The sequence below is a fragment of the Vanacampus margaritifer genome, chromosome 1 (genome assembly GCF_051991255.1).
Source record: "Vanacampus margaritifer isolate UIUO_Vmar chromosome 1, RoL_Vmar_1.0, whole genome shotgun sequence".
Lineage (NCBI taxonomy): Eukaryota > Metazoa > Chordata > Actinopteri > Syngnathiformes > Syngnathidae > Vanacampus > Vanacampus margaritifer.
The window spans coordinates 55,609,685-55,631,323 of NC_135432.1; the positions used below are offsets into that span (position 1 = coordinate 55,609,685).

At 40.7% G+C, this 21,639-nt stretch overlaps 2 protein-coding genes across 2 annotated transcripts in view; one reads left to right on the forward strand and one right to left on the reverse strand.

Moving 5' to 3' along the window:
• LOC144042108 (photoreceptor outer segment membrane glycoprotein 2-like) lies at positions 1-5,343 on the forward strand. The gene is made up of 4 exons (XM_077555387.1): positions 1-207; positions 482-1,080; positions 2,467-2,713; positions 2,813-5,343. The coding sequence occupies exons 2-4, from the start codon at positions 500-502 to the stop codon at positions 3,083-3,085; spliced, it is 1,101 nt and encodes a 366-aa protein (XP_077411513.1). The 5' UTR covers positions 1-207; positions 482-499; the 3' UTR covers positions 3,086-5,343.
• Positions 5,001-21,639, reverse strand: part of ubr1 (ubiquitin protein ligase E3 component n-recognin 1) — a 20,542-nt gene continuing 3,903 nt past the window's right edge. The window contains exons 5-47 of the mRNA XM_077555382.1: positions 21,243-21,370; positions 20,994-21,132; positions 20,553-20,615; positions 20,278-20,401; positions 20,070-20,177; positions 19,879-19,967; positions 19,712-19,810; positions 19,429-19,586; positions 19,257-19,356; positions 19,062-19,190; positions 18,794-18,974; positions 18,665-18,717; positions 18,109-18,219; positions 17,955-18,020; positions 16,522-16,623; positions 16,375-16,438; positions 16,179-16,303; positions 16,062-16,114; positions 15,878-15,980; positions 15,760-15,808; positions 15,504-15,658; positions 14,209-14,308; positions 14,017-14,120; positions 13,840-13,920; positions 13,567-13,748; positions 13,283-13,488; positions 12,766-12,865; positions 12,033-12,185; positions 11,857-11,951; positions 11,678-11,774; positions 11,457-11,605; positions 11,325-11,380; positions 11,138-11,234; positions 10,985-11,052; positions 9,460-9,607; positions 8,820-8,907; positions 8,067-8,203; positions 7,759-7,867; positions 7,625-7,681; positions 7,473-7,550; positions 7,223-7,393; positions 7,037-7,138; positions 5,001-5,792 (exon numbers count right to left, since the gene is read on the reverse strand). Coding sequence (XP_077411508.1) covers positions 5,651-5,792; positions 7,037-7,138; positions 7,223-7,393; positions 7,473-7,550; positions 7,625-7,681; positions 7,759-7,867; positions 8,067-8,203; positions 8,820-8,907; positions 9,460-9,607; positions 10,985-11,052; positions 11,138-11,234; positions 11,325-11,380; positions 11,457-11,605; positions 11,678-11,774; positions 11,857-11,951; positions 12,033-12,185; positions 12,766-12,865; positions 13,283-13,488; positions 13,567-13,748; positions 13,840-13,920; positions 14,017-14,120; positions 14,209-14,308; positions 15,504-15,658; positions 15,760-15,808; positions 15,878-15,980; positions 16,062-16,114; positions 16,179-16,303; positions 16,375-16,438; positions 16,522-16,623; positions 17,955-18,020; positions 18,109-18,219; positions 18,665-18,717; positions 18,794-18,974; positions 19,062-19,190; positions 19,257-19,356; positions 19,429-19,586; positions 19,712-19,810; positions 19,879-19,967; positions 20,070-20,177; positions 20,278-20,401; positions 20,553-20,615; positions 20,994-21,132; positions 21,243-21,370 — 4,719 coding nt within the window. The 3' untranslated portion in view covers positions 5,001-5,650. The remainder of the gene's footprint in view (positions 5,793-7,036; positions 7,139-7,222; positions 7,394-7,472; positions 7,551-7,624; positions 7,682-7,758; positions 7,868-8,066; positions 8,204-8,819; positions 8,908-9,459; positions 9,608-10,984; positions 11,053-11,137; positions 11,235-11,324; positions 11,381-11,456; positions 11,606-11,677; positions 11,775-11,856; positions 11,952-12,032; positions 12,186-12,765; positions 12,866-13,282; positions 13,489-13,566; positions 13,749-13,839; positions 13,921-14,016; positions 14,121-14,208; positions 14,309-15,503; positions 15,659-15,759; positions 15,809-15,877; positions 15,981-16,061; positions 16,115-16,178; positions 16,304-16,374; positions 16,439-16,521; positions 16,624-17,954; positions 18,021-18,108; positions 18,220-18,664; positions 18,718-18,793; positions 18,975-19,061; positions 19,191-19,256; positions 19,357-19,428; positions 19,587-19,711; positions 19,811-19,878; positions 19,968-20,069; positions 20,178-20,277; positions 20,402-20,552; positions 20,616-20,993; positions 21,133-21,242; positions 21,371-21,639) is intronic.

Genomic DNA, 21,639 nt, shown 5'->3' on the forward strand with positions numbered 1-21,639 from the left:
GGCTGAATAATGATTAAAGGGGATTAGGAGGAGGGTCATTGCTTGGCTACTAGTGCTTGCGGCTGCCTTTATACAACCTGTCTGTCTACTACTTCTTTTACTACTATACTTGTTGCTTTATGTGAGCAAGCCTGGAAGACAACGAGAAGAAAAAGATGAGATGGAAAAATTACTTGAGCCTTTCTACTAATCGCTAAGCAGGTTAAGGTAAGTGGATGTGACAACCACATCTTATCACCTGTTTTTTCTTGAGCAACCTCACTCTAATGACATTGTAAGGTGCTTTGTCAATCCAGAAGTATAAACACTTTTTTTCATATACGGTAATGTTTGTGGTCATAGCATGTAGATGTATAATAGACAAAATAAACATCAACACAAACAGGCTAAGCTGCTTATGAAAGGACTCTAGGAAAACTCTACATCTTCCCACCGAATTGTCAGCTCCTCTTTCTGATTTACTACCTTAATCCATCCACAGGCAAACAGGATATAAACAATGGCTGTTTTGAAAGTGACCTTTACCAAGACCAGGAGGGACAAACTAGCTCAGGTGCTTTGGATCCTAAATTGGATTTCCGTAGTGACGGGCGTGATTCTGTTCAGCCTGGGCCTCTTCCTTAAGGTGGAGCTCAATAAGCGGTGGGAGCTGATGGCCGACACGGACATTCAGTACGTTCCCAACATGCTCATCTCCGTCGGCCTCATTGCCTGTGCCATTAACTTCCTGGGCGGCAAGATCTGCTACGACTGCGTCGACACGGCCAAGTTCCTCCGCTGGAAGCTAATCATGCTTCCCTACATTGTATGCACCTTCTTCTTCACTTTCTGCATACTGGTGGGGGCTCTTATGTGCTATACCATGCATTGGGAGCTGGATGAGTCCCTGAGAGAAGGCCTGAGCAAGGCCATGAAGTACTACAAGGACACGGACACGCCGGGGAGGTGTTTCCTGAAGCGTGCTGTGGACATGCTACAGATTGAGTTCCAGTGCTGCGGCAACAAGGCTTACACAGACTGGTTCCGAATCCAGTGGATCAGTAACCGCTACCTGGACATGTCTCACAGAGATGTGGTTGAGTAAGTACCAAGCACTCATTAATCAGTAAACGTTTCTGGTATGGGCAATGTGTACAGCTGCACATGGTGGCATTTCTGTGGAGGCGCAAAAGGAGGGTCTCACATTGAAACCCTTTGAGCCTGCACAAGGCATGACCTTATCAAGCACCTGCTTAGGACCCTGCGACCACTAGGGGGCAACCAAATGCAAACAGTCATTAGAGCAGGGGTCACCAGAGTAAAATAAAAATAAAAAAAAGCCTGGAAATCCAGACTCACTCGCGGGAGAGTGAGTCTCGTCAACCGTCCTATCAGTCGCGTTTATGAGGCGGGGCAAACCTGAGCAAACAGACAGTGGAATGAACCAATGAGCGAAGAGCAGAGTGACGTCAGAAAAGCGACTCGTTGAAGTCTTTTTTTTTTCCTCCTGCGTAGACGGAGTAAGAATCCAACATCCAGCCGAAGAGAGATAATAGTAAATGACTTATGTAGTTGTTGCAGGAAAAACCTGAAGAGTGAAGACTGACGTTGCTCACGAAGACGACGTCACGCAAATAGACGAATTTGATTGGTCGGCCTGTTTTCGGCCGGAGCAAGCTCACCGGTGATGGGACATTGTTATTTAATAGGAATGTTGGAGAAGTTACTTAAAAAGGTGAGCAGTGACAGATAATTCGATAAAAAGTATTTATATTTGTTTTCCTAATTATTGTAAAAAAACACAATCATGAATATAACTATTATTAACATAATTATATCACTAATAAAGCCGAGCATATTATTTCAGAAGTGTGTATGAAACATCGCATTAATTACTACCCAAGTAGCTCTCAGCTTCAAAAAGGTTGGTGACCCCTGCATTAAAAGGACACCAATAGGGGAAAATCTGCCAATAATTGATGGCTATTGATGCATGGTCAATGGGTAATTAAAAAAAAAAAAGTTTCCCCCACCCCAACCTTTTTTGTTACGTCACATCTGGTATTTCCTGATTTAATATATTGTGGCACTTTATTGCTGTTCTTGCACAACAGATTATTTTTGTAACAAAAATAAGTCTGAAAAACAAAAAAAAATTTTGTTGTTGCGGTTTTTCAGACTAAAAATAAATCAAATGGCACAGTAATGTAAATGTTAGTTCACTGCTTTATGGTTTATAATTTTAGTGGGCCTAAATCCATTATACCTGTGTTAACGCTTTATCACTTGGAATTAGTAAACCCATCTGATCTTGAACGTGGCATGTATTCTACTCATTCTAGTCCCTCAAGTGGAAAATAAGAAATGAACAATCAACAATCAATATTACTGGCATAAATAGAGGGACTCAAATTAAAATTTTGCTGAAAGCCCCAGTGACGCGTTGGCCAGCTCAGACCCACTGAACCTCTCCTGTGTTTCAATTAGTCGCCTGAGGAGCAACGTGGAAGGCAAGTACCTGATGGACGGCGTCCCTTTCAGCTGCTGCAATGTCAACTCCCCTCGACCATGCATCCAGCAGCAGGTCAACAACAATTCGGCCCACTTCAACTATGACCACCACACGGAGCAGCTCAACCTGTGGACCAGAGGGTGTCACCAGGCCCTCTTGGACTACTACAGCGGCATCGTACACTCCATTGGCCTGACTGTGCTCATCACGTGGCTCTTTGAGGTCAGTCAAGAAAGTATACGATATACAGTATGGTGAAATTCTGATGCTCTAGTCCCAATTTACTCTCAAGCAATTCACGAGCCTGTTGTGTTGTTTTAGCTGTCGGTGTTGACGGGCGTGCGTTACCTCCAGACGTCCTTGGAGAACATGCTGAGACTTGGAGACCCCGACTGCGATTCTGACGGCTGGCTGCTGGAGAACAGTTTCATAGAAACGGCTCGAAGCAACTTGAACATCATCAAGACCCTCAGCAAAAACAACCACGTGGACGCCGCCAACAACGGGGACCCCAACATCAACGTACCCTCCACTTCCAAAGCTCACTACGGGCCGGATAATGTGCCTCCCCAGAAAATACCTGTAGCCAGCTGACCGGGAACTGGACTATGGAAAATTTCATGTTGGAAATAAAAGATGCCTCGCTCATATTTAGCATCACACCTTTAATAATTTTTACCTGGAGGAGAAAGGACATTTTAAAGATCATTTCTGACTGATGTGCAAATTAACAATCTATCAGAGCCTTTTTAATGCAGGGTAAAACAACCTGCCTCTGACACTTAAAGGGTTACAGGACAATGTGGCTGTGGATGATGTGGCCTTGCCTTGCCTTAGACTGCACTCTCCACACACCACTTGCCGGAACACTTGTCTTTTAATTTTTGAGTGATGAAACCTTTTCTCACGCAAGATTTTGGAGAATTCTTGTGTGCTTTGCTCAAAGAAACTGTGATGCCTTTTTGAACTTGGAGAAGTTGTATTGGTATCAAGTTTACATCCAATCACCATCCAACTAAATGTTTTGAACTGATCTTTTTTGCGGGGGTAGAATGGCTGTAAACACTATATGGACACAAGTAAAAGTAATGGGACACCAGAGGATGTGGACATTTGAAAATTGAGGAAAATCTAACATATGTCAACAGCTTGTCCTTAACATTTTGGCGTGTCAGTACTGCGAGGGTCTTGCTCACAATCTCTGTTGCAGTCTACCCCAGCTGTTTTAGATGGGGTTGATGTCAGGGTTCTATCCACATTCAAGGGGTTCCCCCAAAATGTTCACACACCATTACAAGCATACAATTGTCCAAAATGTTAAAGGGCAACTAATGGGTCTAATTCAAATCCTCATTGATTGATAGGTGTGTCCAATGACTTTTGTTCATATATGCAATATAAAAAGTCTACACACCCAGGCTGTTCAAAAAACTTTTTACACCCTATTTTGACCTACAACTTGTAGAACTCAAATGAAAATCAACAACAATAACACAGGAATGTGGCTGTGTTAAAAAATTAACCAATCATATTCAAACTCTTGTTAAATGGGAGTCTGCACACAACTGTCACCATTTAAAGTGCCTCTGATTAACCCATAATAAAGTTTAGAGATTCTGGTAGGTTTTTGTGCCAACATTGACTGCTACTGTACATGTTGCTTTTCACCTTGACTAAGACAGTTAGGAAAACAGCCCCAGATAACGATGATGCCCCAATACTTCATGGGAGGTACAGTACAGTGCTCTTTTGCTGAAAGAGCATTGTTGTGTTTGTGCACCAAACATATATTTTGGAAGAATGACCAAAAAGTTTGCTCTTGGTTTCATCGGACAGAGCATTTTCCCCATGTGTGTAAAATGGGAAATCTCAAATTGACCAGTTATCACTTGTGTAAGGCGATTATTATGCTCTATGGGTTAAAACCCCTTGGAAATTCTTTTTGTAGCCTTCTCCAACTTGTTGAGCAATGAGATCCTCCGATGCTCTGGAAGCTGAGGAGCATAACTTGTGATGCAAGATGTGACTACAAAAACGTCAAGGAAAGCCTACTAAAACATGTTAAATGTGTTTGTAGTGAATCAGAGGCACCTTGCATGATGGCAGGTGTGAGTGTGAATGGAAAATTTTAAACACATCAACATCCCGTTATAAGTGGGTGTGCACACTTACGCAACCAGATCTTAGGTCTTAATGTTTACTTTCCCTCTCCAATTGAGTGGTACTCGTTGAAAAAAGTTCTTTAATGGTTGACCTTATTCAAAAAAAATTTAACATGTATGAAACCTGGCATTTGAACAGTGTGTAGGCATTTATTATTTACTGTAGTGCGGATTGAAAAAAAAGCAAGAACTTGCCTTGACCAACTCAGAGTTCAAGCATAATTAATCAACAACCAGGTACTTCTACAATCTATTGAATAGAGTGTAGAAGTACTTGATTGCTGATTAATTAGGTTTCTAGATTATATCCCATTTGTTTATGTACATGTTAAAGTAGGAGCCATTGATTAGATAGACTGGTGATTTTATTACAATGTTGCGCTATCAAACAGCACAAACATACTAAATGCACCTATTTCCAAAGGGTAACATACGATGAAAAGGTGTTGCAATAAACTGTGTGACATAATTTTTCTTTACTTGAAGTGTTAAAAAGTGACCTTGTGGGGAAAGTAACATTCAGTCAATACAGTATTGCGTAGGTTTGGCTTGATACATGATTTGTGATTGAGAAACCCAAGGGGGTTTAAAAAATTGGAAGAAATTTAAGCTACGGAAATCACGTAGCTGCTTGTCAGATGCTACGCTAGTGAGATACCAAAGATTAAAAATGGTTAATGGACATCACAACGTGAATGTGATGGTGTGTGGATCTCATGTATTGTATTGTCTTTTTTTGAATACATCTCTACTAGCAGGAGGTTATTTGCATTCCCAAAAATGATAAATCAAAACAAGGCTAATGCGCTTTGTTCATCAACTACACAACCTCCATCCTTTCTTTCTGTCCATTTCGTCTCTCTCTTGCTTTCCCTAATCTCTCTTTGAGCTCCAGCAGGAGGCTGGCACTTCTAAGGAAGCGTCACCGTGCGTGCGTATACGCACATCAAGGGGAAGCAGCAGAGAGCAGCTCCGACGGCTTCGCTCTGCTCCGACGTCACAACATTTGCCAGTCGAAAGCGAACATGACGTTGACCAACTCCAGGCTGCGAGCGATCTCCTCCAGTATGCAGTGCTGCTGCCACATCTGCTTCAATTTCCTGTAACGCTCCGGACAAAGGTGCAGTGGATTGCCCCTCCTTGGGAACACAAACAGAAACAATCGATTGATTAGGATATGGAGGATTTACTTTCTAATATCTCCTCTACGTATGGCCTCTGGAATGCCTACCCATTCCAAATTTAACAAACAAGTAAATCTTTTTGATACCCATTTCTGAAAATGTGTCAATGAGTGAGCCAGTCTGCGCATCTGCCCCACTGTTACGTAACAACAAATTTACATAATGACCACCCCCAACACCTAATTCAGATCCAGAGCCACTTTCAAGGGATGACTGCTGGACTACACTCTCTGAAACACTATCACGCACCGAGGCATTATCATGCATGAACACCTACATCACCGAAAAACACCCGCGCCCCTCCCTCTATCATGTCAAAGGCAAAAAGGTAAGCAGAGTTGAACTGAGTTTTGTTGACTGCTCAGATTAACGTTAGCTAACAGTATTAGCTTCGGATTACCGGCACATACTTGATTGCCCAGTGAAGTTGTTGACATGGTTGCTAATATTTGTGTTTGGTTATGTGCCCATGCATCTTTAACACATTATAAAAAAATGAAGCAAAGTTTCTACCAAACTCAAAAGAATAAAACATTTCATTTAGAATTTAGGGTGTAGAATCAGGGTTTTGAGAGATGAGACCTTTTTCTAAATTTTTTAGTGACTAAATGACTTGGGTATCTATCACCCACCTTGTTATACATTTACACATTAAAAAATGTGTACAATTTGGAAGAAATCAAATTAAGATAAGTATGAAGTGGCAGTCAACAATATTCTGATGAGTAGAATGAGTCTCATTGAAATGCCAAATTGTCAATCACTCACTGTCAAAATATCAATAAAAATACCAATGTGCTTGCTAAAAAAAACAACTTTTCTTCACGTCTTTGTAGATTCTCATTCCAAGATAACTGGCACTTTGTGTTTATTTATTTTTTCCCCCATTTTTCTAAAACATTAAAAAATGACTTAGATGCTTATGCTATTAATAGGCTAATGAAAATATATGGTCAAAGTAATGGGAAACTGAGCACCTTAATGCATGAATATTATTTAAATAGAGATTTTCTAGAGACTCAAAGAAAAATGTCAGAGAGAAAAAAATACATACATAAAAAAAAAAGTACTGAAATTGAGAAAAAGGGGTGGGTGGCATAAGTCAGTGTTCGTGTCATTTAGTCTGTTGTGCACAGGTAAACAAAATATATTATTATTTCCATTACCATTATTATGACAGGGAACACAAAGATTCTTACCCGAGATGTGGATCAGTCTCGCCATAGTCATCCAAATAAGGAGCGGGATATGTGCTTCCTCTGGTTTTGCTGGCCATCAGTACAATTTCACACTCTCGTATCCTGCCAGCGGGTACAAACAATATCACGCTACAAAACTGTGGGGTACGTTGAAGTCACAATCAATATTCGGGTCTTGAAACACACCTAAGGAACATGCCCACTCCCGCGCCGCAAACGGCGGCATGTGCGGTGCAGGCGCCCACATCTTCTCCATCCAGCTGACTGAGGCAGCAGGAGCTTTGAGAACACAGCATGGCGCCACAGAATAGGCACAGAGTGGGATGCTTCCTCTCGTCATCTGCCGATTTGGGGCACCTGAGGAGGGCAAGCACAAGAGATGAGATCCCCAAAGCCCAAACTTTTCCTTGGAATGAAGGAGCTGTGCGGCACATACTGAAAATGGCTGGCTTGGTTGAGAAGAGCGCTATAGTCCTCGGGGAGGTCAATAAGTTGATTTCTTCTCCTCGGGAATCTGTTGAACAAGAATTTACAGACTGAATAGGTAGAATATAGCGTGACTCTTAATTTAAAAAGCAAATCAACTACCTGATTGTCTGAGTTTTGCCTCTCAGACCTTTGGTTATTGCTGGGCTGCTGCACCACCTTAAAGCAAAAAAAAAAATTGTATTCAGTCATTTATGTTGAAAACATTACTCCTAATGCTAATATTAAACACCCACCTTTGCAACAGTGGTGCCACAGTGTCTCTGTGGTCCTGGAAAAGCTGGAACACATTGGAGGGCAGTGCCAAATAGCTGCATATTGCCTCCATTTGACCTTGACAAGAAACTGCAACAGCCACAAAATGTTGGTGTAAGATACGGACGGTATAAGAATACTGTACATCATCATATGGCAGTTTGAAATAATATCAAAGTCTTACATACTACAAATTGTTAATTCAAGAAATTGCGAACAAAGAAAATAGGCTGCATCCTTTCATGCTATTTGTATCAGGGCCTGGTTCCCAACCTGCCAATCCACCTACCAGATGCACCAAAAAGCTCCTCCGGAGGACGGACACCGGTAAGACAGCTGAAAAAGAGAGCGGTACAGCGCAGAAAAGACTTGATTCCCGTCTTCACTCTTTCGGCCACAAAACTGCCGCACACATCAGGAAGTAGCCTGGAAAGAAAACAATAATCAGTTCAACATGACAAAAGCCGCAGTATGTTATCCTATACTATTACATCATCTAAAAAGCACTGTAGATATAATGGGCTTGTCTAGCCCATTTTTAGGAGTGCTGAAGTACCCTGAAAGAGAATCAAGAGAATCCAAGCACCGAAAACATTTTATTGATTTAATTGTGCGCTCTTTATTAGCTAGAAAATTGTAAAAAAAAAAAAACATACAGTATTTGGTTGAAATGCAATATTTTCACACACAAAAATACAGTATACCCCTTTATGCCTAAAAATGGTTTGAGCCACCTTACACCTCCCACCTCTGCTTTTGAGTAGCGAGCAAAGCATTATCTGTGCAAATGTGTCTGTGCCTTTCCATCATATAGAGAAAATGTCCGCTTTAACCAGGACTTGTGGCAAATTTATTTTCACATTAATGTATTATCATTACCAGCCTGCTTTTCTTTTCTTTTTTTTTTGTTGTTGCTGCATTTACGACCCGTGAACATTAAAGCAGGGAACAAGGAATAGTGTTTCCATTACCATTAAGAAAAGTGCAGTACTGTCTTGTTGGATTCAAAAGCACTAAGCAAGCAATAATTGGCCACGTGTACCTTCCAGTGTGTTGTGACACAACAGTGTGTAGTTCGGCTGCTGCTCTAGCCTCCTCTGTTTCCTCATCACCAACCACAACAGGCATTTCTGCACAAGAAATAATTATTTTAGACAACAAATGGTTCATCTTATCATAAAATAGCATTGAACTCTTTTGACGATAGTACAGAGAGAAGGCCTGATGGAGGGTTTACACTTAGAATATTTACTTCTTTTATTTTCCAGAATTCTACTAAGTTAGAATACATTACCAGAAATAAATACAAATAGATTAATGCACAGCTACAACTGACTGCATGTCAAAATAAAAATTACATTTTATTTTGGTTCGTGTTTTGTTTTGAATATTACAGAATTATTTCATGTGGCATGACAGACCTCAATATTGAGACCTTTGACTCTTTAAAAAAAAAAAATCGCCCTTTTAAGATTTGTATTTAAGTATACCTGCCTTAGAGCATCTCTTGTAATGCCTATACTAAACAGGTAAGCATAAACGACGACAATATCAATATTCATGTATTTGTCATTTTTCCCACTAGATATTCTGTCGATTCACACATTTCTCCAGTGATTCAAGAGGTAACATGATCAGCACTAGGAGAGCAGGTTGCATGGTAATATTTGCATTGTGTTTACCTGTTGCTAGAAGCAGCACCTGCACGACGTGAGCCATTGTGACCAGATGCAGGATGTGTAGATGGTTGTAGGCTGAGCTGACAGCAGAAGGCTGCAAGTCTACAGCCTCCTCCTGGTACAGCGAAGGCAGAGATAACACTAAACCCACCTGGAAACACACACAGGTACAAAGACAACATTTAGCATTTACTACATATGAATACTCACTTCTTGAGATTACAAAGATGTCACATCCATTCATTTTTAGGAATAACATTAAAAGCTAGCACTCTTGTTTATATCAGCACCACCAGTCAGTCCACAAACATTTGTACTAATTTATATGTGTCCACTCAAATAAACACCTTTTTTTTTTTGTTTACCTCAAATGCGTCAAACTGTAGCACTGTGCAATTCTCATATAAAAAGTGTATTAACAATAACATGTAATATACACGGATTAGTAGGGATGGGAATTGATAAGATTTTTACGATTCCGATTCAGTTTTCGATTCTGTATAACGATTCAATTCTTTATCGATTCTCTTATTCTTTTTGGGGGGAAAAGGTGAATAAACATAAATTAGCATCCACTTTTTCATGTCTTAGTTGTATCTGTAAACAAGAGACATTTTTAAAAGTATCAAACCCAATAGTGAAGTTTTAAGAGGTCCACAGTCGATGACTCCTCAATGGAGTCCCCAGAAGAAGAAAAAAAGAAAACAAAAGAAAAAAAAACTTTAAAAAAACATTTTAAAAAATTTTATTATTTAAATCATTTCAACACTCATATAAACTGAGCACTGAAAAACTGCTCCTCCCTGCCTCAGTCAAAACAGACGCAGCCAGTAGACTGGTGTGTGACTCACGTGAGCAGATTCAGAATCTGTGGAAGTAGCGAGTGTTGCTTTTAAGTCATTGTTCGTTCTGTACATCTTTGCCACCTTGAATGAACCCTGATGAAAAAAAACAACTCACGCGTCGCGGCGTTTACCTTCGCAAGTCGGCGCCGTTTAGTGAGATACGGGATTTAACATTAACAGTTACTAACGGCACGTTTCACATAAAGGCAAACTGGCGCTAATAGTGCTGATAGGAGAGAACGCTTGCATTGCTGGCGGCCGTTGCTGCTGGGTTGATACCCCGCCCTGACCCCGGAGCGCTCACAAAAACGGCACACGGTTATCGCATGCTGTGCGTTTGCATAGATGGTAGTGTTTCCTCCCTGAGAGGAAATATCCTATTTGCAATATTGCAAGTTGGCCTTTTGTTAGCTTTTCTTGGAAGATGTCAACAAACTTTCGAGCGTGGCGCCATGTTTGTTGCTCGACGCGCACGGAAATGATGCGCGCGTTGTGACGTCATCGTCCCACACGGAACCGCTAAGGGAATCGTTTGCAAAAATGGCAATACATAAATAAAACAATACCCAGGAATTGAAACACTCAACAAGAACCGGTTTTCGTTTCCCATCCCTATGTCGTAGTAGTTATCGACTGAAATGGACAGAATGTCAACTGAATTGCTCCCACAGACGATCACCTACCAGAAGATGGAAGAAGTCGACTTCCAGAATAGAAGGCGTGTTCTTTCTGCTCGTGACCGGAAGCAGAACTGGGATTTGAGATAATTTCATGATGTAAAAGATGTCACACAAAACAAATGAAAAGTGCAAATGTGTTGTATTAAGGTATTGTACCTGCTAACATATCAGCAAAGTGTCTTTGGATGACTGCCTGGGAGCTTTTAATTCTTTGTGCTGCTGAAAACTGAACAATTGCCTTCAGACCTGCCAGCTAAAAAAGAAAAAGCATTTAACAATAACATCTTTTTTTTTGTTAAAGCTCTAATTATTATCATATAAATGTGCTTTGTTGCAGACCAACCTGTCTATTTTGTAAAGACCCAAAGAGCGGCTTGTCCTCTTCCAGCAAAATGTTCTCTGTGAAGACACAGCATTCACACTGACAATCGCGTTGATAGTGAATATAAAGAAGCTTTTCAAGAAAGAGTCACACCAATCGCTTGAATAGTGAAGGCACAGGTGTTCCAGGCCATAAGGGGCACACGTGGGCACAGCTCATTAGGTACAGTCTGAAGCCCAACTCTATGGACCGTGCTGGCGCACACCGCCAGCATCTCTGCTATACTCTCGGAGAACTTCCTCCTAAATACAAGCAGTCAAGAACAACGTTTTAGGATAAAAGGAGAGATGAGATAAAGAAGGAGGATTCCTCACGGTTCTTGTACGCCATAACTCAATATGGCCCTGAAATCCGGCTGACCGTCTCCACATAAAACTGTGTCACCATCATTATTGCTTTCCATGTCGCAATCTGTAGGAAAGCGCGAGGAATTTTAATTGGCGTCGAAATATTTTTGTCCATATGCTAGTAGATGACTTGTATCTCGGCTCACCATTTTCCTGCATGTTGAGTCCTTTAATCCTGGCCTCAAGAATATCGATCCAGCGACTCAGGGTCAAATGTTGACCAATTATCTCTGCATTTTCACTGCAAAGGCAAACACAATGTGTACATTGACATGATAAATGCGTATAGACCTCACTAACAAAGAAGGTGGATTGAACTCACTAGTTGAACACGAGTGGCTCCAGCGGGATGAGGGGGACAACGGTGTTGCATAGCGACTTGCACAAAGGACACAAGTACTCCCCATTCTCAAGGTCAATAATCAATTCAGTGTGGAGTCTGTTTCTGGTGGTGTTCTGGACCGCTTCAAAATATCTATTAATGAAAAACACACGGGATAGCGATGCAAGAATTAGAGCAAACGGAGGGAGTGCTTTTTATTAGGGATGGGCAAATGCCGATACCGGGTATGATATCAGGCCGATATCCAGGCCTTATTTCAAGGTATCGTACGATCAGGAACTACAAATGAAAAATTAATAAGAATAGAAAATTGCAATTATTTTCATGCAATTTTAAGGAAAATGCTATATTGGAATATACAATATAGGTCTTCCTTTAAAATGATCTGTCAGTGTTTTGGGGGGAAATTTTATATATCAGTGTTTACCAGCATGGTAGCACATGAGGACGACGACAAAATGTCAACTGAATAACTAAATTGAAGTTTGTTTGTTTTATTATCTTAAAATAATTGACCTTAACGAGAAACTGGGTGACAAATGTCACAAAGGAAAGTCCGCGATAGAGTGAAATGGCAATAATTGAATTGCGGAGTAGCGAGGGAACATTGCATTAGTTAACATTACAATCAATTCGCACAACACAACCCTATTATTAACAATCAATCAACCATGATTACGCCCAACTCTACTCTTATTAATTGCTTACTTACTTCTGCCAACATGTGGCATGCATGACGTGTCCACAGCTGCCCGTGTGGGTGCCCACAGCCAGTTCAGGAGGCATAAATAATGCGTAGGATGTTGCTGTATCTTTAAAAAAAAACACACACACAAAAGGGCTTTTAAATGTATGCCTCTTCTTACCTACGTGGATATGAAGGTATAAAACAATACACTACCTAATGTTGTGGTAAAGATGATCTTATTATGAACATTTCCAGTTGTTTAAGGAGAACATCTAACGTGTTCTATGTGTTTTGAAGTTCTTGTTATTTTTAAACCTGTGTTTGGCATTATCATTGTCCAAAACAGACAAGAGTAAACCGTATTATTTGCAACTGATGAGACGTCACGCGTAAAGAAACCACTCAATCAGCGCAGACTCTACAAACGATAGCTTGCATTATGCATCGACTCAGTCATCCTACTAACTGTGTGTGTCCTATTATAGTTTATTCCACCAATATGGCAACTGAAAACATTGTTATTAAGTGAATGGAGGCTGACCGTCAGCACTGCTTGTTGGCATCTTTCCTCTGCACTGGGTCAACACAGTGGATCTCTGCACACACCCAGTCAGTACCATGGCCGGAGCCTGGGACGCCACTTCCTGCTCCTCCTGACAAAGAATGCAGGTCAGCACCTCCCTCTCAGCGGGGGCGGCCCCTCGATGGGGTCCCACGGCAACGCACAGCTCCTTCTGCTCCATTGAACTACCGGAAATATAGATAGCACAAATTGAATTGATAGAATTGTCATTTGAAGAATGTTTTTCAAGCATCTCTCCTCACCTCTCTGTAAATGCAATTGGCTCTCCCTGTATGCCGCTCTCCGGCATGTTGTCATAAAGCATCTTGTTAGACTCGATGAAGTTTTTCTGCATGGCTGACATCTGGGCCATGATTTTCTGACGGTGAAGTTTGGCTGCTTCGGCCTTTCTTTTGCGCTCAGCTTTTTCTTTGTCCTGAGCACTCTGTGGCACCAAATTAAAAAGACACAATGATATTGCTCACTAACAGGCCAAGAGATAATGTGTAAAGTCATCATTATGTTGTAGTAGTTACCTCTTCAGGCTTGCTTGTCTCCACACTCATGGAAGTAGTTGGACTGGACTTCTCTCTGAGGCACTTGACAATCTCAAACATCTAGCAAAGGACACCCACACAGAACAATGATGGCCACCCCAAAAAAATGACATGATTTGTAATTGCTAATGCCAATTAGCTGATGGAGTAAGCTACCTGTAGTAGCCATGTGATCGTGTCTTTTTGGGCTTCAAGCGAGCGAACGCCCTTAATTTTCGATAGCAACAGGAAAAGAGTCTTGCTGTGTTCAAGCCCGACTCCTAGAAGACAAGAAGCAGAATCCCACATTGCAGAAAATGACAACACCCTTTCCCGCCATTTTGCACATATGAGAAGAAGTCGACTTACTCCGAGCCTTCAGGCTGAAATCAAAGGTCACTTCCTCTGAAGCGTTGTCCTCAAGCTGGCTTTTTTCTTCGAGCAAAGCCTGGCCAATAAGGTGCAGGGCCTGTGGTATACAAGAGAAAATGGTTTTGTAGATCTCTGCCCAAGCTTAAATGTTTGTCATTTAGATTTAAATGGATGAATTGATATAATTTAGACTAAGCTGAAAAATGGTATGAAAAAAAAACCTTGGACTTGAGAGTTACATGTTAACTCATTCACTCCCAGCCATTTTGACTGAAAAAAAAACCTTCACTCCCGGCTGTTTTACTGTATTTTGACTGAAGGCTCTGTGCTCTATTGCTATAAAAACATGGAACCTTCCAAAAGAAAGATAGAGTCTATATTTCTATCTGTTCCCGTTTTGCTGCAATTAGCATTAGAATATAGCTAAGTTTCATCATTATTCGCATTCTGTTTAAAACTGTAGGGAAAAGAGCATTTTGCAACATGGCCCTGGTTGATCTCTTATACTCTTCTGCCACCTGCTGGCCGGTTTTGTAATAACTACCATGGCTTCAAGCATTCTCTTCAGTTCAGAGGCTGCATCAAAGCAGTCTGTATGCTCTAGCATAAAAAACATAAAAATGTAGTTATACGTTTTTAGGAGCAAATTGGTTAAATAGTAGTTTCTTGCTGAATTAAAATGACTGACAAATGCACTGAATAGATTTTTTTTTCTATTAAAAAACTTTTTAAAATGTATATATTTTTAAAAGGCTTGATTGATTTTCTTCCATCAAATTTCCAACGTTTCATGGGATCACCTTTAGCAGCAGTGGTACTAAAATACAAATCCTAAAAGACTGCAAATGTTTTTTGTTTTTTTTTTCAGTCAAGTCACACACACGATAATACTGTAATATTCAAAACAATATGTAAGTTTCATTAAAAAAAAAAAAAATGCAATAAAAATGTATTTTCTATTTTCACAAGAAAATAATATAAATAGTTGAATAAAACAAAACTTGACCGGTCATGAATCCAAAACAAACATATCAGGAGGGTGATAAGACCATAACTGAAACTCAATTATGTCATTCCAAATATTTGATCTTTACTACTATTTAACATTAACTTTTGCAAAATTACTGCTGTAAAAAATGTAATTAAAATAATAAAGTTAGCAAGTGGTTGCTTCAGGCTTTGGCACACTGCCAAAGTCAGGAAGCTGCATCTAAACAAATAAATGACAACATAACCTCCTTTGTGAAAGTAACAAACAAATCAATTATCAAAATTCAATGCAGTTCTGTTACCCGCTGGATCATGATTTCCGTCCAGTGAGTAGACTTTTCCTCAACTGCTCTCTGTAGCACGCGTCTAAGGACATGGATGAGGATGTCGCAGCAGAGGAGACGTACGATGGAGGAGAAGGCTGGACAGAAGGGAGGCGGCACCGGAGGACGGAGAGCTGAGCGTAAACAGACAGAAAAGCATCGTTTAGTACAGATAGTTGGTTTATAAACAGGTGACTGACTAGAGTGGGTGGTGCAGAAATCTACAGTGTATCACCTTTATCAGCGCCTTCATGAACACGTCTTTTCTTTTGTGACTCTTCCGCCTAGAACGGATCAGAGAGAGGAATAGTATGAATGATATTAAACAAACAAGTTTTACCGAGAAGTGGTACCTTGCTGTGTTGTGATCTTGAATAATGGTAGAAGAATGGGTTGAATTGGGCCAAATACTCTCTTTTCACCTCATACAATCCATGTCCTGACACTCCTGGTTTCCTATCATTAAAAGAAAGGAAGAAAAAAAACTTAAAACATGTTGAGAAAGCCCTGAAAACAAATATAAAATCAAATACGTACTTGAATGTGGAAACTTTGTTGATTACAGACTCGAGGCCTGTTTCATGGCTCTCCTGTAAAGAATGTGATGTTAAATTGCTGTACCTACATAGTATGAATCAAGATAATGTGGCATACATTATCCGGCAGGCCTTTGACCAGGCTACTGTGTGCCATGGGTTCAATGCACAGCAGGTGGATGACCTCCCTCATTGTCACGTCCTCTTTGGTCACGTTAGTGACACCGGGGACGTATCGCTCACCTGCAAATCATGTTGGTCAGCCACATCATTAAGCATCAATTGAACTAATAAGTGCCATAAAGTCACATTACCAACTATGACGATAAGGAGATACAGCATCTCTTCTGTCAGTCGATTCCACTGCAACAATTCATTCTGCAAATGAGTCCACGTCATCATTTATACAAAGAGTTGAGAGTAACACCCGATTATAACTTTCAATTTGAAACATTACGCACATGGTCTCTGCTGGAACCACTCCCATTGAAGAAATTAAAGAGTTCAAATCTTAGTAAGATCAGCATGAGAAAATGGTTGGCGTCCATTCTGGAAGCAGCTATCTGCAAACAGAGTTTGGCAAGTTATTTCCTAAATGGAATACGCATATCAAATAGGACGAGATTTATTACAATATTACTTCCTCTGAATTATAATTGTATTACACTACACTTCTATTTTTTTTTTTGGGGGGGGGGGGGTTATGTTCACCATAATGTCTGCAGAACTAGTAAAACCAAGTTAGACATTTTACTGTACATTGAGGGCAACAGATCACAAAATAAAATAAAATTTAAAAAAAAAAAGAAAAAGTCAGTCCTGACAAATAATTGGCAAATATACGGTAATATTAATGATTTATATGCAACATATAAACTAAAAGGTTAAGATTTGCTATTGTGTGTAGTGTACACTAGGGGTTGTACTGTCTCGTCAACTTCACTATTCCACAATGACGTTTGGGACATAGCGTCAAAAAGTCACCAATCCCATTTTTGGCTTGAGGATGACGCAGAGTGCTTGCAGCAACAGGCGAGCGTGCTGAATAAAATTAGCCTGTCACCTTAATTGACTTAATTCAATTTACTTCAACACAAAGAGGTCCATGAACCAGATCAGTGGCCTCGTGGTAGAGTGTCCGCCCTGAGACTGGGAGGTTGTGGGTTCAATCATACCAAAGACTATAAAAATGGGACCCATTGCTGCCCTGCTTGACACTCAGCATTAAGGGGTGGAATTGGGGGGAGGTTAGATCACCAAATGATTCCCCGAGCGTGGCCCCTGCTGCTGCTCACCGCTCCCCCTCGGGATGGGTCAAATACAGAAAACGAACTTTACCCCACTTAGGTGGGTGTGACAATCAGTGGTACTCTAACTTTTAACTTTATTTGCAAACACTGCAAATTCCCACCATGCAGAATCCGCAGTGGTGGGCCCAGAAAGGTTATAATGTAAAAGTTCTGGTCAAGTTCAGTATGAGTAGTCTATTGTCAATTAAAATAAATTATTGCAAAATACTCCCTGTTTTTTGTTTTGTTTTTTAATTACAGCACTGAAAAGAACTTTCATCTAATATCTTTAAAAAAATTAATTAAAAAAGTGAGTAGTGCTGCTATAATAATGGTTCTATAGATGGTCCAATGACTAAACAGTGACATAAAAAACTGGCCAATTGCACTGGAGTAAGATCACAATGGGATGGGGCCTTTAACAGAAACGCACATAGGATGCAGACTTTTCTATATGACATCTGGTTAACGGATGGTCAAAACATATTGACAGCATGAAGTGATAATTAATGCAATTTTATTACAACAGAAAAAAAGGTTACTCCAAATGCTGTTTGAAAATCATTTTCAGAGTGGAGAGGGTAGCTTATGGCAAATGAACCAACCTGAAGCATAAGGACATCTTTATCATACATTTCATCTCTGCATTTTACGTCTTGATAGTAGTAGACCTAAGCATGAAAGAAAAACAGGCAACTCAATAAATGTCAATCCTTTTAGGCAATTAAAACATTTAAGCAAAAAAAACATGTATCACACCTGGCTGACCAAAGACAGTCCATTCCTGCGCCACATTTCAGCTGATACCTGTGCAGCCAGTACCACACAGCGCAGAGGATGCTCAGCCAGGCTGCGAAAGTCATAGGATTCCTGCCATAAAGCGGGAAAACATCAACTGTAACAACAGTTCACATCAGTGGGCATGATAGCTGAGTATGTGATTTGAACTTCAATTAATTAATCCTCTTTTTGAAAATATTTTTAAATGGGATGGGGGAAAAAACTGTCTCTGAAAGTTTTGAATTCCTCCAATAAAACAGTGCTCAAATATTAGAGTTTCAAGGCCAGCGGTAGAATTTCAAGTATGTCTGTGTGTTGTTGACCAAGTAGACGCTAAAAGTGGCGGTGGGACCAGTCCTTATTCCTTCTTCCTAATCTGAAGCCTTGTTAACTCCCTTCATTTTGTACATTCTTCTGTCAAGTCCTTATGACATTCTTGTATCTGTCCTTCTTTCCTTAAATGAATAAATATAAAACTTGCACACCTACATTTAGCACACACTGTGTATGTTTTTGGCTGCATCTTACAACTTACCTCGTCAAATAGTTGATCACATAACCCATTCTTGCAGATAAGAACATACAGGCCTGGGGACCACAGAAGAAGCACAAGTTAATGGAAAATATACACTAAAAGCAAAAGACTCAAATAGTTATAGTTTACCTGCAAGCAGCCTGGAGAGTGGTACATGTATGCTGACGGGCTCCTGAGACACTCTGTAGGGCCGAACATGGATGATCTGCTTGCACATGTAGTGATCGGCTGCCTCCCTGCGGAAAGGTTGATTGTTGCATTGTAGCAAGACTTTATGGCAATCTCTGAAGGCTTCCAGCAGGATTTTGTGCTGTGGAAGGAAAGCGGTAAGACAAAAGCAAACAGTTACATTGGGAGGACATTGGGAGATGGCAGGACAGGTTTGACAGTCACGCACATCTGAGGAGCACCAGTCCTGAAACATAGCAAGAATGTGGCGGAGCTGGATCTGAAGCGTAAAGCCGGCTTCCCATTCGGGCTCCACAGCAATGTGTTGACCAAACTGACGCTCAACTTCTTCCATACCCTAAAGAACAAGGGTCAACATTCAGTATTTATAGAAAAATAGTAGATAGTTGTGATAATAAATTACCTGCATGCATTTGAGAAGGCCTAGAAAGGCATTGAAGCCCTCTATGAACTGTTTCCGAAGCTTAGAATTCCACATTGACGGTTTACTGATCAGAATATACCTAAGAGAGACACTCGGATGAGAACAACAACAAAAAACAAACGTTGCTAAAACTGCTACTTGGTCAAACTACCTGAGGTCATGAAAAATGACCTGGATGCGGGAGAACTTGTCAGAGTTGTAACCCAGGAAGAAGAAGCGATTGTTGACATCCAAATGCTCCAATAACAGCGCCATGACTGTATTAACTATCCTTGTAATGACATTTGTTTCTTCAATCAGGTACCTTGCCTGGAGGAGGAGCAGAAATACAACACAGAAGCAGATAACCTATTTAAGAACAGCTTTTTAATTCAAATAATTTCTTAGCCTCCTTTAGATGAGTCAATGATGTTTGTACTACAAAGTGCACTCACCAGTGTGGGCACAGTGAAGATTTGAACAGACAGCGCCGTAATGGAAATACTCCTTTCGTGATCGTCATCGATGAAGTTATTCTGCAGATTCTTATACAGCTAAAAAAGACCACATATGTAAGAACACTGTAAAAATATACCTATACTTGGTTTAAAAAAATGTTTACCTTTGTGAATTCAATTGCAAACAGCCTCTTGAATTCTGTTTCCATTAGTATGCTAGAGAAAATCAGCTCATGTACAATCTTGCGTGCACCTTTAAGAAATAATAGCAAATGTTGACATATGATGTTAAGTGTATTAAATCGCCAAACACGAAAGTGCTGTTGCATGACCGTTAAATGGCCATGCTACCTGCCTTTATACAGTTTGGCATCGAGCAACATGAGCCTGCTGATGCAGCAGACGCTGATCTGGTCTGTGTTTGGCTCCAGCGCCACCCTGCAGAAAGCCTGTCTGAAGCCCACTGCGAAGTGCACACAACACAACAAGATAATGGTCACATGACACGCAATGAAGCACTGTTGTTGTCTAACACCGAGGTTACAGAGCATGCACGGCAGAACCTGAATAACCGATGATCTTCTGGAACCAGGAGCCGAGACGCAGAGCGAATGTTTGGTGAGCCACGATGGTCGAGTGCAGGACCTCCACACGCAGCGGCTGCAGGGAAATGTGCTCCGAGTTGTACTGCAGCACAAACAAAAATATTCATGCTTACTGTAGAAGTGCAAAAAATCTCTATTACATAAAAAGGAGAACATTTTAAGGTTAATTTGTCCTTGGCAAAAGCTCTGCTCTGCTGAGTGCCATTCCATTTTTCTACGAGACCAGTTTTTACCTTGATGAGGTCTTTAGCTTGCTGGCATGACTCCAGACTTCCTCTCTTTACTGCCCGTCGACCCTGTGCAGTATAATTAAATCGCGCTTGCATTAAAAGGAATAATGAGACAGTGATGTTGTTGAAAATGTGACACACGGCCAGGAAATAATGCAACATAAAACACACATATACCGTGGATTAAAAAGTCTACACACCCCTGTGAAAATGCCAGATTTTTGAAATAACAAAAAAAAATAAAATTAAATAAAAATGAGGGCAAGAAATGATTTCCCTTGAAAAGATTTCCTTTTTTCCCCCAATTTAGATGTACAGGTTATAGGTCACGTAAGTTGTGGAAAAAAGTTTTGAAATGATTTATTTTGGCCTCTTCTAAGTTGTATTACAAAAACCTGTCATTTGAACAGGGGTGTGTAGACTTTTACTATCCACTGACTGTACCTCCTTGTCAATAAGTGCCGTGTGATTCTGCGCTTCAGCCTGATCACAGTTAACAGACCGCTGCAGGGTGTAGATCACATGGTCGTATGAATGGTGCTCGTCGTTGTACAGCACACAAAAGTATGTGTTGTCTTTTTCCCTGCGCACATGATGGCACACTTTTTCAAAATGAACTCCTACTCTGTTGAGGCTGCTGATTTGTATACACGTCATATGCAGTACATGCGTGCAAGATAAAGTGGGCCGTACTCGGGTTTGAGTGGAGCTAAAAGCTGACGGTCCTCCGCCCAGTCCAGGAAGTCTGTGAAGTAGTTCAGCAATACCCCGAAGAGCATCTCGCTGCGCTCACACAGTTCTGGCTCCAATGTACAATCATCCTGGAAAACATGATTTAAGGGACATATGAGCATCAAGATATTGCTCTAAAAAGTCAACAGAGAGGGAACGTCAGTTTATGATGGCAATGTAACAAGAATTTGTATGTAAATCACAAAGCAATCATAGCCAATCACATGCAGGAACTCTGCGTGCCCTTATGTCATGTGACAACGTACCGGTACTCTTACGCCGCATCAATCTAGTTCTCTAGACACCATTCCTAACCTTGAGCTGAGTTGTACAACATACGTCATAAGCCGAAGGCCTT

What these genes read in the sequence shown, in the direction of transcription:
- LOC144042108 (XM_077555387.1), top strand. Translation starts at nt 500, where the DNA reads ATGGCTGTTTTGAAAGTGACCTTTACCAAGACCAGGAGGGACAAACTA. An exon ending in TCTCACAGAGATGTGGTTGA is followed by an intron (nt 1,081 to 2,466) that starts GTAAGTACCAAG and finishes TGTTTCAATTAG; the next exon opens with TCGCCTGAGGAGCAACGTGG. An exon ending in TCATCACGTGGCTCTTTGAG is followed by an intron (nt 2,714 to 2,812) that starts GTCAGTCAAGAA and finishes GTGTTGTTTTAG; the next exon opens with CTGTCGGTGTTGACGGGCGT.